This window comes from Moschus berezovskii, chromosome 7 (assembly GCF_049115385.1).
Source record: "Moschus berezovskii isolate FMDL1 chromosome 7, NW_MosBer_1.0, whole genome shotgun sequence".
Classification (NCBI taxonomy): domain Eukaryota; kingdom Metazoa; phylum Chordata; class Mammalia; order Artiodactyla; family Moschidae; genus Moschus; species Moschus berezovskii.
This window is the reverse complement of record NC_142466.1, coordinates 73,288,650-73,303,823: the sequence shown is the minus strand read 5'-3', so window position 1 is coordinate 73,303,823 and position 15,174 is coordinate 73,288,650. Positions and strand designations below refer to the sequence as shown.

The 15,174-nt window shown below is 37.8% G+C and overlaps 1 protein-coding gene across 3 annotated transcripts in view; it reads right to left on the bottom strand.

Moving 5' to 3' along the window:
* Positions 1-15,174, bottom strand: part of LOC129557341 (contactin-associated protein-like 3) — a 226,172-nt gene that overhangs the window by 15,268 nt on the left and 195,730 nt on the right. For 2 of the 3 annotated variants that reach the window (XM_055427898.2, XM_088837703.1), the window contains 4 exons: positions 13,569-13,808; positions 12,643-12,873; positions 8,005-8,138; positions 7,107-7,194 (listed from right to left, as the gene is read on the bottom strand). In XM_055427898.2, coding sequence (XP_055283873.2) covers positions 7,107-7,194; positions 8,005-8,138; positions 12,643-12,873; positions 13,569-13,808 — 693 coding nt within the window. Of the gene's footprint in view, positions 1-5,179; positions 5,183-7,106; positions 7,195-8,004; positions 8,139-12,642; positions 12,874-13,568; positions 13,809-15,174 lie in introns of all 3 variants that reach the window. The other variant, XM_088837704.1, reaches the window with a different exon arrangement.

Genomic DNA, 15,174 nt, shown 5'->3' with positions numbered 1-15,174 from the left:
GTAAGAATACTGGAGTGGGTTACCAGCCCTCCTCCAGGGGATCTTCCCAACCCAGGGACAGAACCCGTGTCTCCTGTGTCTCCTGCATTGCAGGTGGATTCTTTACTGCTGAGTCACCAGGGAAGGCCGTGAAATGAGAGCTTGTGGTTTTGACTTGCATTTTGTTGATGATTATTTATTCTGAACATCATTTTTTGTTCACCATTTGTATATCTTCTGTTTTTTTATTTTACAATATTATATTGGTTGGTTTTGCCATATATTGACATGAATCCGCCCCAGGTGTACATGAGTTCCCCCTCCTGAACCCCCCTCCCACCTCCCTCCTCCCCTTATCCTCCCTCTGGGTCATCCCTGCATACCAGCCCCGAGCATCCTATAACATGCATCAACCCTGAACTGGTGATTCGTTTCACATATGATAATATACATGTTTCAATGCCATTCTCCCAAACCATCCCACCCTCACCCTCTCCCACAGAGTCCCAAAGACTGTTCTATAAATCTGTGTCTCTTTTGCTGTCTCGTATACAGGGTTATCATTTGCATCTTTCTAAATTCCATATATATGCGTTAGTATATTGTATTGGTGTTTTTCTTTCTGGCTTACTTCACTCTGTATAATAGGCTCTAGTTTCATCCACCTCATTAGAACTGGTTCAAATGCATTCTTTTTAATGGCTGAGTAATACTCCATTGTGTATATTTATCTTCTTTTAAAAAATGTCTACCCAGACCCTTTGGTCATTTTTAAGTTTTTACCTATCTTTTTATTGTTTAGTTATAGGAGTTATTTATATATTCTCTATAAAAGTCTCTTATCAGATAAATGACTGGCAAATATTTTTCCTCATTTTGTAGGTTGTCTTTTTACCCTCTTGATAGTGTCCTTTGAATTTCAGAAATTTTAATTTTAATGAGGTCCAATTTATATATTTTTCTTTGCTGCTTATGCTTTTGAGAAACTTTGATCTAACCCAAGGCTTTTGAAAAAACCTTCTCTAAGAAATCATTGCCTAATCCAAGGTTACAAAGACTTACAGTTATGTTTTGCTCTAAGAATTTTATAATTTTAGCTACAAAGTTAAGTCTATCATCCATTTTGAGTTAATTTTTGTGTATGGTGTTGGGTAGGGGTCCTACCTCACTTTTTAAACTTGTGGATATCCAGCTGGGCCAGCACCATTTGTTGAGGAGACTATTTTTTTTTCCCTCTACTGAATGGCCTTGGCGTCAATGTTAAAAGTCAGTGGACCATAAATACATAGCTTTACTTCTTGACTGTTGATCTAGTCCACTAATCATTATGTATCTCTTATGCCAATACCATATAGTTTTGATTACTGTGGCCTTATACTAAGTTTTGAAATCACGAAGGATGAGACTTTCATCTTCATCCTTTCTCTCAAGATTGTTTTGGCTACTTGGAACCCTTGCATTTCTATGTGAATTCTGGAATCAACTTTTCAATTTCTGTAGAAAAGGCCATTTGGATTTGGATAGGAGTCTGTAGATAAACTTCGGGAGCACTGCCCTTAGCAACACTGAATCTTTTAATCCATGAACACAGTATGTAACTCTTGCATAATTCCTTCCAACAATATTTTATGGTTTTCAGTGTACATGCCTTGTACTTCTTTTGTTAAAGTTATTTCAAAGTATTTGTTTCTTTTTAATGCTATTGTAGACAGAATTTATATTTCATTCATTTTATCCTTGTATTATTCATTGCTAGCATAAATAAATACAATAAATTCTTGTGTGTTGATCTTGCATCTTTGCCAAAACTATTTATTAGTTCTAATAGCTTTTACCATGGAGATCATGTCCTTTACAAAAACAGATAATTTTATAGAAAAAGATCATAGCTTTTCCCTATGAGATCATGTCCTTTAAAAATACAGATAATTTTACTTCCTTTTTTATCTGGATATTTTTTGTTCTTTTCCTTGCCTAGTAGCCCTCATTCAAATCTGCACTACAGTCTTGAACAAAAATGGTAAGAGTGGACACGTTTATCTCATTTTGGATATTAGGGGAAGACTTCCATTATTTGTGGGGTTTGCAGATGCTTTTTTTACACATGAGGAAGTTCCTTTCGTTCCTAATTTGTTCAGTGCTTTTACGATGAAAGCATACTGGATTTTTTTCAAATGCTTTTTCTGTGTCTATTGAGGCGATCATGTGTTTTTTGTCCTTAACTCTATTAACATAGTGAATGACATTGATTTTTATCTGTTGAGCCAACCTTAAATTCCTGGAAGAAATCTTACTTGGCCATGGCATATAATAATTTTTATATATTATTGCATTAGACTTGCTAATACTTTGCTGAGCATTTTTGCATTTACATTCATATTCTTGAAATTTTATAAACTCTTTGTGTCTTTCTAAGTAAATTTCTTCTAAATGAGATAAATTCTTAGGGAGAGTATAGGAAAGACTAATACATATCACATAAGTCAAGGGAATTTTAATATCTAAACTCTAGTTTCTCCATGCAGATCTCAGTAGGTAATTTCTGTGAATTATTTATTACCCAATTATCATATATGGAGTTCCATTTCCACAAAGTCCTTCAGTGGATTTCTTTTCCCACTCAGATAATTGGCCTACTAAAGTTTATTCACATGACTATATTGATTTGAACTGTATTCTCCCCTAGGAAAAGACAGGAAGATATATCTTTAGTTTGCACACTTTAAGAACAGATTTTTGTTTTGTTTTGATATTTGAGGTTTGTTATTTTGGTTGTTTTTTTTTAAATTCTCTAAACCCAAAATGAATAGAATACCAATTATACAAAATCTTTAGAGAAATAAAACATAGCAAAAATGCTAGGGGACCTTACTCGGTATTTTAAAATTTTCATACTTTGGCATTATAAGTCCTATCAGAGTCAAAACTACACAGAACACTAGAAATCTAAAGATTTACATTTAAAGTAGGATTATACTAAAATTATTTTATAGTAACTGGGAAAACTTAACCTGATTGGTCATCACTAATACGATCATTGAAGAAGGTAAAGAACAAAAGCGTTGTTAATCAGAAGTCGATTTCAAAGCACTTTCCAAAACTCACTAGGGAAAACAATAATAATAACTAACTAGATTAGTTAATCATTGAAACACTATTTTACTGTTTATATTTTGTATTATATCACAAGTGTTTTGAGGGCAGGTACAGTATGTGTTCTGCTATGAGGCATTCAAAATGTCCAGTGAAATACAAGCACATACTAGGAACCACCAAACATTTCAGAATGGATAAATCCATGAGTCAAAATAGCTAACAAGAAATACTGAGGTCACACTCTATGTAGGACTTTCTACGTTGCTTCTTTTACTTAAAGTCAATGTTGTACATGACAATAAATATAGTTTTCTATTGTCTTTAATAGCTATATACTTTGGCATTAAACAGAATCTTAATGAGTTTGAGAATTATGTATGTTAAGGACTTTATTATCTTGTGTTACAAAATTTTAATTATCATTTTGTATTACAAAATTTTGACCACTTTATTATTTTTGGCCCCTTAACCTTTGCCTAGAAAATCCCATGGATGGAGGAGCATGGTAGGCTGCAGTCCATGGGGTCACTCAGTCGGATACGACTGAGAGACCTCACTTTCACTTTTCACTTTCACGCATTGGAGAAGGAAATGGCAACCCACTCCAGTGTACTTGCCTGGAGAATCCCAGGGACGGGACAGCCTGGTGGACTGCCGTCTATGGGGTCGCACAGAGTCGGACACGACTGAAGCGACTTAGCAGCAGCAGCAACCTTATTTATATTTTTCTTTATAGGCTTCCCTGGTAGCTCAGAGGTTAAAGTGTCTGCCTGCAATGCAGGAGACCTGGGTTTGATCCCTGGGTCGGGAAGATCCCCTGGAGAAGGAAATGGCAACTCACTCCAGTATTCTTGCCTGGAGAATCCCATGGACAGAGGAGCCTGGTGGACTACAATCCACGGGGTTGCAAAGAGTCGGACACGACTGAGCATGATGTTATTAAATCTCATGCTATAATTTTAAACTCTTTAATAATTCCTGAGTTTTTAAACATATTTGGAATGACTTTCTCCTCTATAAGATTATAAAAATACCTCCACAAAAAAAAAGTAACTACTGGATATCTCATCATAGTTTGGGACAACTTTCTCAGAGAAATTAATAGCTCCTTATTAACCAATCTGTTGGTCTATTTTACTATGTTAGTGAAGTTCTACCTACTTGCCAAATCTGAACACAAAACTGTAGTCTTATACTCAGTAACTGATTTTGAGAGTGGTAGCAGAACAGAAGCCATCCAAAAATAAAGTTATCCAAAACATGAAAAGTTTTATTAGCCTTTGATCAAGATACATACCTCTAGGTACAGATGAAATGAATATTTATAATTTTATTAGATTCAATTGCTTCAGGCTATAAACTTCATTGCTGAGTTTCAACTTTAATTTTTATGGCCTGAGAGAGATGCATTTGAATATATCACCCTTGAATAAAAACATTAACACCTTCAATTCCATGCTACTGTTCTCTATATATTAAATCACAGAAAAATAAAAATTCATATAACAAAACCTATTATTCAACTTTTTAATTAAAATGATCCTTTTCATATAATACAGTTTAGTAATTAAGTCGATTTCCATAATCTATTGCCTATTTCTTTATAGATCATACATTTGAACCTAATTTGCCTTTAAAATACACCTTTGTCAATTTCATACTTACTGATGGCAACTTTCTACCGGGGACATGCGCATTTCTGAACATGCCTCATTTCTCCTGTTGGATGCTATAGTCACTGAGGGCATGGAGTTGTGTGTGAGGTGTTTGCTTTGACCATATCTGTTTTTTGGGCTGGGAAAAGAGTGCACATAGACTTCTCCTCTACAGTGGAGGAGGGATCAGATCTAAGTGCAGACAGGGCAATTATTCTACCCACAGCTTGCACTCACTTGACAGAAATGCAGCTATGAGCCTTGCACACCCTTTGAAATTGAAGTGAAAGTGTTAGTTGCTCTGTGACTCTAGGACTATAGCCAGGCTCCTCTGTCCATGGAATTCTCCAGGCAAGAATACTGGAGTGGGTAGGCATTCCTTTCTCCAGGGGATTTTCCCAACCCAGGGATCGAACTGAGGTTTCCCAAAATGCAGGCAGATTCTTTACCAGCTGAGCTGCCAGTGAAGCCCCTTGCATACATTTTAGGTGATCGATTACTTACTTTTCTCAAACCAAGGATCAACAGGGCCAAACAATAGAGCTCAAAATCAGATAAAAAGGGAGCAAACTGTTCTCCATTTGGATATTAAAAATAATTATAAGTTAGGTTGACTACCAAAGATAGGGTTTTATCTCCTTGTTCTCTAAAACTCAAGGTGGTCTTTGAGCTTTTAGGAATTTCATAATCTCTATTTAAACATATACTGTTATTCTCATGGGTGAAAGTTGAGAGAGCAGTAATTCTTTTGAATTGTTTTTCCAACTCTTTTTTTGTTTGTTTGTTTGTTTGTTTTTGTTTGCTTTCCCATTCTTTTAAAATTATGCCACTATTTAAACAGAATAAAAAATCTACTAATATCATGAAAACAGAGATGTCAGAAGTGCCTGGTAAACATCCAAATGACACATTAGAGACTGGAATATTCACCTCTACAATAGGCTATGATAGGTATAAATATCTCCCAGCATTCAATGGGAAACAAATATTTTCATCTTTATTTCTGTGTTAATTATAGCACCACTATCCCACATGTGGGGAGTGTAAAGAACAATGAACCACAGGAAAAGACATTCAGCACAAGCTGCCTGTCTATCAAATACATTATCAAGGCCAGACAGATCACATATCCACCTTAAAGGATGATTACAGTGCAGGACCATCACCACTTCAGCATAAAGTTGTTATTCACCATACCAAGCTAAAACTATATTCTTACCCTTCTTCATTGGCTTAATCAGCCATTTTAACAGCTGGGCTTTTTAAGTTAGGCTATAGCATCTAAAACTTACACTTTTGTTATTACCATTTACAAGCGCACCCTTGGAGACACTAGGATTCATAACATTTCCTCTGTCTGAAAAATAAGAAGTCATCGTTTTACTGTCCATCTGTTTGAAAGATGTGATAGTTTTAATAGTTACTATGCTTCTTGACATATTTGGAACATCCATTCATGTGCCTTCTCTAACATTCTCAAGCTTGTGATGTACTATATATCAGGGTAGAAGAAATGACCAAAAGAATCAATGCATAAATGGCTGAACACCTAATAAGTTTCCATCGATTATTTAGGACAAAACAAAACTATATGGATAACAAGTACTAGAGAAGGAATAATAAATATGCCACGGAGAATTTCCCCTAGATAACATTTAAATATCAATAAAACATATAGTTTATAAATAATCAAAAAGAAATACCTTTTAATATTTGTTTTTATTTCAATGTAATTCTCGGTGAAAAGGGGAAAAAAAAGGATCAAGGTTTTGACATTTAAATAGTAAAGTATGCTTTTACTTTGGCAGTTTTATGGAGAATAACTAGCAGCCATAAAGGACAGGACGTCTGTGGGATATTTAGAGTGTGATTTTCCAAGAGTAGCTGGGAGTAACGAAAACATTTCACCTTAGCCCACAGGCAAGGCAGGGCCCAGGTCACAGCTCAAAGCTTATTTGTTTGCTGAAAGCAGCTTTTCCTTAAGCTTACGTCTAGATTTATCATTAAAATGATTTCTGCATTTGACCCCTCATTACTAAAGAGTTTGTGAACTTGCTATCTGCTTTGATTTAGTCTTTCCTGAATTGTTAGAAAAATGCAAAGTTTCATTATGCTTGATTGCTAAGTGAGAGGGTAAGCGTGGAGGCAGTTTTCGAGGAACGCCCCTGTTCAACTCGCAAGCAGCACTTAGTTGTGATTATATGTGCACTCAGACAAGAGTGCAAGCTTCTACCTTGATTGTCACTCACTGGGAAATCATGAATATGTCAAGGAGCTTCTTTCAGCATGATGAATGCTTCCCATATTTGCAACTTAACACTTCTGATCTCAATCATAGGGTGGTAGGGAGAGAGGGGCCCTCTTTCTTCCACTTACCTAAAATTGTCCCCAACATAAGGGACTTGACAGCATTGAATTCTGTCCCTGAAGACAGGATGACTTGTCTCCTTGCGTTCTGGTTAACCTATTAAATGTTCCACAAGATGTAAACATCAAAATGGCAAGCAATTTTGATAAAAAGGATGGGAATCAAAGGAAAACCAAGAAAAATGATAAAAATAATCCATATGTTCCAGCTATCACAAAGGTTAAAAGAGAAAAGTATTTTATAAACAACTTCTATAGCACCTCAAATTCCACTCCACCCTATTCTTCCCCTACATTTGTCTTCATGATTTAAGTATCATAATTGGTACAGTGCACAAAGAGATGCAAGAGGTACTTTGAACCTCAAAGTTTTTACTTATTTAGAGGAAATTTATAACATGAACAGAAAAAAATGTATTATTCATACGGATTCAATATAAAAGATTACTCCTCAAAATCCAGTGACAATGCATAATTTAAAGACTCTGATGTTTTTCAAAATGTAGTTCCACTTTAAGCAAGATCTTGCTTTTTCTTGTGTGTTTAAATTTCAGTAGCATTTGTTCTTTTGTAATCCAGTGGGAATAGGTTCCCATTGGAATATCTTCAGTAGTCCCTATGAAAAACTAGGCAATATTTCCCAATCAAATAAAGTAAAACCAGTGAGGAGAGCGTGGTATTTTAAAAGGTCAAATATTAATAAAAACTTTGACAGTCTCTTGATAAACTAACATTGCTAAATGAAATAAAATACCTTGACTACATTTCCTATCCTAGACTTATGGAAGGACAGTGCCGAATGTGTATTTCTTTTATTAAGATTTATTATCAAATTTTGGCTTTAAGTCATACATTCTGAGCATCATGATTTTGGTTACTGTTTCTGTTGTTGAATTTATGACCTTACCTCTACAAACATCACTGCTGCTTCTCTGTTAATCCTCACATGGTGAAGCTGCCCATCAGCCAGGTTTTTAAAACCAAAGTTAAAAACATCAGGTTCTCGGTGTCTGTCTAGCTTATACCTGATCTGCAAACTACCTAAAGAAGAGAAAAATGACATTTTAACTAAAATAGAATTTTATAAAAACTGGCAATGCAGGTCCTAATGCATATTAAAAAATTAATACAATTTGAATCTATGGAGCCTTTACTTGAGTTCATACAGTCACTTTTCCCAGACTAGCAATTATTTATGTGCTGTTCTGGGGCCAAATTCAGAATCCAATTACACAGTCTTAAAAGTCAAGACCAAACAGTCTTTTTCCAAGTTCTTCCATTTTCCTAAACCAGAGGAGAAAGTCCAAGTTAAGCATATGAAAACACCAAGTGAGGTTTGAAGTTAATTATTCATGTGGTATTCGTATTATTAAATGGTAAAACCTCAAGCAATTTTGTATTAACTTTCAGTTTCTACAAGCATAACTTCTTTTAATGTGACTTACTTTAATGCATTTTAATGTATCACTGACATTTACATTATCTTTTTTGCACAACCAGAAATATTTTCTAATGTTTCTACCATAATCAAGAAATAGCAAAAAGAGAAAAGTGAGTGATTTGCTACAATATCCAAATCTCCCAATCCACACACAGCTCTTCTTCACAGATGTACATTCTCCACCCATCACTGTGGTATCACCTGTAATAGATCCTATTAGTCAGTGACTGTAGAAATCTTTTCCAGAAGTTTCTCCCTTTATTCTCCATGAGAAAGGGTTAAAGCTTAGTTTTGGTCTCTAATGGGAGAGTGTTAGTTCTGCTCTTTTCCTGGTGACCATGGGTTAGGGAACACTCATTCCACCTTTCTTTACACGTGGATAGGGCATGGGGGCTTCCCAGGTGGCGCAAGTGGTAAAGAACCCACCTGCCAATGCAGGAGAAATGAGAGACTCTTGTTTGATCCCTGGGTTGGGAAAATCCTCTGGAGGAAGGCATGGCAACCCACTCCAGTATTCTTGCCTGGAGAATCCCAGGGACAGATAAGCCTGGAGGGCTGGAATCCACAGGGTCACAGAGTCGGACATGACTGAAATAACTTAGCACGCACGCAGGCAACAGGGCATGACTGACTTCCCAACCACTGATGGGTAAAGAAAAATCACATTTATCTGATGCTCAAGGAAATTGGGTTTGATATGATTTAATACACTCCATAATTTCACTTCCAAGGAAGAGGAAATATTTACCATATATAAAATGAGATACCGTCTTTCAAAATGAACTGCGTTGTTGTTCAGTTGCTCAATCGTGTCTGACTGTGACACCACGGACTGCAGCACGCCAGGCTTCCCTATCCATTACCATCTCTCAGAGTTTGCTCAAACTCAGGTCCACTGAATAGGTGATGCCATCCAACCATCTCATATTCTGTCATCCCCTTCTCTGCCTGCTTTCAGTCTTTCCCAGCATCAGTGTCTTTTCCAATGAGTCAGCTCTTTGCATCAGGTGGCCAAAGTATTGGAGCTTCAGTTTCAGCATGAGTCCTTCCAATGAATATTCAGGGTTGATTTCATTTAGGACTCACAGGTTTGATCTCCTTGCTGTCCAAGGGACTCTCAAGAGTTTTCTCCAGCACTACAGTATGAAAACATCAATTCTTTGGCTGTCAGCCTTCTTTATGATACAATTATCACATACGCTGTTGCTGTTCAGTCACTCTTTGCAACCCCCATGGACAGCAGCATGCCAGGCTTCCCTGTCCTTCACGCTATCTGGAGTTTGCTTAAACTTGTGTCCATTGAGTTGGTGATGCCATCTAATCATCTAATCCTCTGTCATCCCCTTCTCCTTCTTGCCCTCAATCTTTCCCAGCACGGGGGTCATTTCCAGTGAGTCAGCTCTTCACAACAGGTAGCCAAAGTATTGGAATATCAGCTTCAGAATCAGTCCTTCCAATGAATATTCAGAGTTGATTTCCTTTAGGATTGACTGGTTTATCTCCTTGCTGCCAAAGGGATTCTCAAGAGTCTTCTTGAACACTACAGTTCAAAAACATCAATTCTTTGGCACTCAGCCCTCTTCATGGTCCAACTTTCACATCCATACATGACTACGGAAAAACCATAGCTTTGACAATACTGACCTTTGTCAACAAAGTAATGTCTCTGCTTTTTAATATGCTGTCTAGGTTTGTTTGCTTTTCTTCCAAGGAGCAAGCGTCTTTTAATTTCACGGCTGCAGTCACCATCTGCAGTGATTTTGGAGCCCAGGAAAATAAAGTCTGTCATTGTTTCCATTGTTTCCCCATCTATTTGCCATGACATGATGGGACTGGATACCATGATCTTCATTTTTTGATTGTTGAGTTTTAAGCCAGCTTTTTCACTCTCCTCTTTCAATTTCATCAAGAAGCTCTTTAGTTCCTCTTCACTTTCTGCCATAAGGATGGTCATCTGCATATCTGAGGTTATTGATATTTCTTCCAGCAATCTTGATTCCAGCTTGTGCTTCATCCAGCCCAGCATTTCACATGATGTACGTACTCTGCATATAAGTGAAACAAGCGAGTGACAATATACAGCCTTGACATATTCCTCTGCCCAATTTTGAACCAGTTCATTGTCCAAGTCCGGTTCTAACTGTTGCTTCTTGACATGCATACAGATTTCTCAGGAGGCAGGTAAAGTGGTCTGGCATTCCCATCTCTTTAAGAATTTTCCACAGTTTGCTGTGATCCACAGAGGCAAAGGCTTTAGTGTAGTCAATGAAGCAAAAGTAGATGTTTTTCTGGAACTTTCTTGCTTTTTTTATGATCCAATGGATGTTGGCAATTTGATCTCTGGTTGCTCTGCCTTTTCTAAATCCAGCTTGAACATCTGTAAGTTCATGGTTCCGTTCCGTTCCGTTCTGTCGCTCAGTCGTGTCCGACTCTTTGCGACCCCGTGGACTGTAGCCTACCAGGCTTCTCCATCCATGGGATTCTCCAGGCAAGAATACTGGAGTGGGTTACCGTTTCCTTCTAAAACCTCACTTGAAGAATTTTGAGCATACTTTGCTAGAACATGAAATAAGTTCAATTGTGTGGTAGTTTGAACATTCTTTGGCTTTGCCTTTCTTTGGGATTGGAATGAAAACTGACCTTTTCCAGTCCTGTGGCCACTGCTGAGTTTTCCAAATTTGCTGGCATACTGAGTGCAGCATTTTAATAGCATCGTCTTTTAGGACTTGAAATAACTCAGCTGGAATTTCATCACCTCCACTAACTTTGTTCATAGTGATGCTTTCTAAGGCCCACTTGACTTTGAACTCCTGGATTTCTGGCTCTAGGTGAGTGATCACATCATGGTTTTCTGGGTCATTAAGATCTTTTTTGTATAGCTCTTCTGTGTATTCTTGCCAACTCTTCTTAAGCTCTTCTGCTTCTGATAGGTCCATATCATTTCTGTCTTTCATTGTGCCCATCTTTCATGAAATGTTCCCTTGGTATCTATAATTTTCTTGAAGAGGTCTCTAGTCTTTCCCATTCTATTGTTTTCCCCTGTTTCTTTGCATTGTTCACTTACAAGAGCTTTCTTCTCTCTCCTTGCTATTCTTTGGAACTCTGCATTCAGATGGGTATATCTTTCTTTTTCTCCTTTGCCTTTTCTCAGCTATTTGTAAGACTTTCTCAGACAACCATTTTGCCCTTTTGCATTTCTTTTTTTTTAAAGACTGTTTTGATCACTACCTCCTGTACAATGTTATGAACCTTTGTCCATAGTTATTCAGGCACTCTGTCTATCAGATCTAATCCCTTGAATCTATTTTTCACTTCCACTGTATACTCATAAGGAATTTGATTTAGGTCATACCTTAATGGCCTAGTGGTTTTCCCTATGTTCTTCAATTTAAGTCTGAATTTGGCAATAAGGAGTTCATGATCTGAGCCACAGTCAGGTCCTGGTCTTGTTTTTTCTGACTGTATAGAGCTTCTCCATCTTTGGTTACAAAGAATATAGTCAATCTGATTTTGGTATTGATCGTCTGGTGATGTCCATGTATAGAGTCATCTCTTGTGTTGCTGCTTATCTGTACAGTGACACTAATTATTTCATTTCAGAAGGCAAGACTCCCTCACCCCCACTTCCATGCTATACAGTATGTTCTCATTAGTTATCTATTTTATACATAGTATCAACCATGTATATAAGTCAATTTCAACCTCCCAATTTTTCCCACTCCACCCTTTCCCCCTTGGTAACCATGCAATTGTTCTCTACCTTTGTGTCTCTATTTGCAAATAAGATCATCTACGCTCTTCTAGATTCCACATATATGCATTAATGTACAGTATTTGTTTTTCTCTTTCTGACTTATTTCACTCTGTATGACACTGTCTGGGTCCATCCACATCTCTACAAATGACCCAATTTTGTTGCTTTTTATGGTTGAGCAATATTTTTTTCTATATCTGCCCTGCATCTTCTTTATCCATTCATCTGTTGATGGACCAAAATTCAAAAAGATATGTGTATCCCAATGTTCACAGCAGCACTATCTACAATAGCCAGGACATGGACACCACCTAAGTCAGTCTTCTTGTTCTTAAAGTAAAGACACTCACCGTTTGGGGCAAGGATAACTGAAAGGTATTCCTCATAGAATGAGCTCACATAGAGCAGTAAGCTGGGTGTCCCTGTGGTCCGGAAGCTCAGTGTGGCCATTTCTCCTGTCAATGTCAGATCCTCATGAAATAAAGCCGCAAAAGAGCTGGAGTTCCTGCTAAAGGTGTCATTGTAATGTTCTTGAAAATTGTAGATCACCGAGGAGCCAGCTCCAAAATAGGCAGAAATGTCTGGAATGGCAAGCAATTTTGGATGTATTAGCAATATGGAATTGCACGTGTCTTATTACGTACATTTCTGTATATGCAAAGAATATCTCTAATCCTCAAATATCTCAAAAGGGAAAAATAATAACATCATGCTCTGCTGGGTAGTTTTTAGTTTAGTATTATTTGTTTTAATTTTGGCTGTGACACATGGATTGCAGTATCTCAGTTCCATGATCAGAGATTGGACCCGGGTCAGAGCAGTGAAAGCACCAAATCCTAACCACTGGGCCACCAGGGAACACCTCCTTTGCTGTTTTTTAATAAAAAAAAATTAAGATGAAAAATAATAAAGCTTAAGTAAAGAGATAATCCCTCCATATAACCATAACCCAGAATTGAGTAACAGTATTTTATTATTGCTTCAAAAATGCAAAATTAAATGTCCAGTGTAAATGCATATTTAAAGTTCACTGCTCTCCTCAAGGAGACCTCATTGATGCCCCTCTGATCTACTAGAAGTAGTCATAGCCTTGTCAAAAATACAAGCTTACCTCCCCCCAAGGGAAATGGAGGCATTTGGGATAGAAACAATTCTATTTCAGCTAATCACAGAGAACTGCCTTATCTTTTCATTACAGAGTCAAATGCCAGAAGCATCTTCTAGGCCTTCTTGTGCTCCATCCTTTCCCTGTAAGCTGTTACTTGGACACACTCACCGTTCTTGCAGAATGGCCCGTCATATGCAGAGACGGTGCAGTCACATGTGATCCCTCTGTGCTTTTCTCTACACCTCCCTCCATTGTGACACAGATGGCCATAAGTGCTGCAGTGTCCTGGACACCCTGGCTCCACTCCTGGGGTCATCGTGGCTCTTTCTTCCAGATCCAGGGCCAGCCCATTCAATCGCAGAGACCGAATGCAACCTAGGAAGCCTCTCTGTCGGCTTGCGGTTCCACCTACAAGGGAAACACTGCAAATGCAAACTGTTCCTCCGTGTCTTATTCCAGATTTCACCTTCATGCTGAACTGAGGCCATATCTCTGCTCTCTGCTCAGTCATCATGTCCAACTCTGCGACCCCATGGACTGTAGCCCACCAGGCTCTTCTATCATGTCCATGGGATTCTCCAGCCAAGAACACTGGAGTGGGTTGCCATGCTCTCTTTCAGGGGATCTTCCTGACCCAGGGATCAAACTTGTATCTCCTGCGCCCTGTGAATTGCAGGTGGATTCTTTACTGCTGAGCCACCAGGGAAGCCCCATATAGAAAATGACAAAAAAGTCATTGCTCAAAGTTTTATGAACAAATACAATTCTGAAAACATAGTCTGTGATCAAACGTTGCTGCTGCTGCTGCTGCTAAGTCACTTCAGTCGTATCCGACTCTGTGTGACCCCATAGACGGCAGCCCACCAGGCTCCCCCGTCCCTGGGATTCTCCAGGCAAGAACACTGGAGTGGGTTGCCATTTCAAACGTTAAGAATCATCAAATGGCACTGAGTTAAAAGCATTAATGAAAATATTTTTTAAGGTGAACTAGTCCCTTGGACTGCAAGGAGATCCAATCAGTCCATTCTAAAGGAAATCAGTCCTGGGTGTTCATTGGAAGGACTGATGCTAACGCTGAAACTCCAATACTTTGGCCACCTCATGCGACGAGTTGACTCACTGGAAAAGACTCTGATGCTGGGAGGGATTGGGGACAGGAGGAAATGGGGACGATAGAGAATGAGATGGCTGGATGGCATCACCGACTTGATGGACATGAGTTTGAGTGAACTCCGGGAGTTGGTGATGGACAGGGAGGCCTGGCATGCTGTGATTCATGGGGTCGCAAAGAGTCGGACACGACTGAGCGACTGAACTGAACTGAACTGAGGTAATATTTATTCTAAAATATTTAGAAAGACCTACATTTTTACATTTGTTCCTCTCTTAAAGGACAAAATGAAGACCACTGATCCTTTTAAAGTTTAAATTTATAAACAATGACATGTATAATAAAGGTTATATAGTTAAAAATCTTTGCAATGTAATGTATTATAAATGTGTGGTACATAAATTTGTACATGTGTTTTATATATATTAAAATTTTTGTGCATATATTTTTTTGTATAATAGATGTATTGCAAGTTTATGTATTCGATTGACCAAAAAGTTCATTTAAGTTTTATTGTAACATCTTATAGAAAAAGCCAAATGAACATTTTGGCCAACCCTATATATTGTGTGTATGTTATATAATGCTAATTCTTACTTGGATGAGCTCCGAATAATAAAACTGTGAAAAGGAACTGAGAAGAGACAAAAGAAAGAGAAGGCA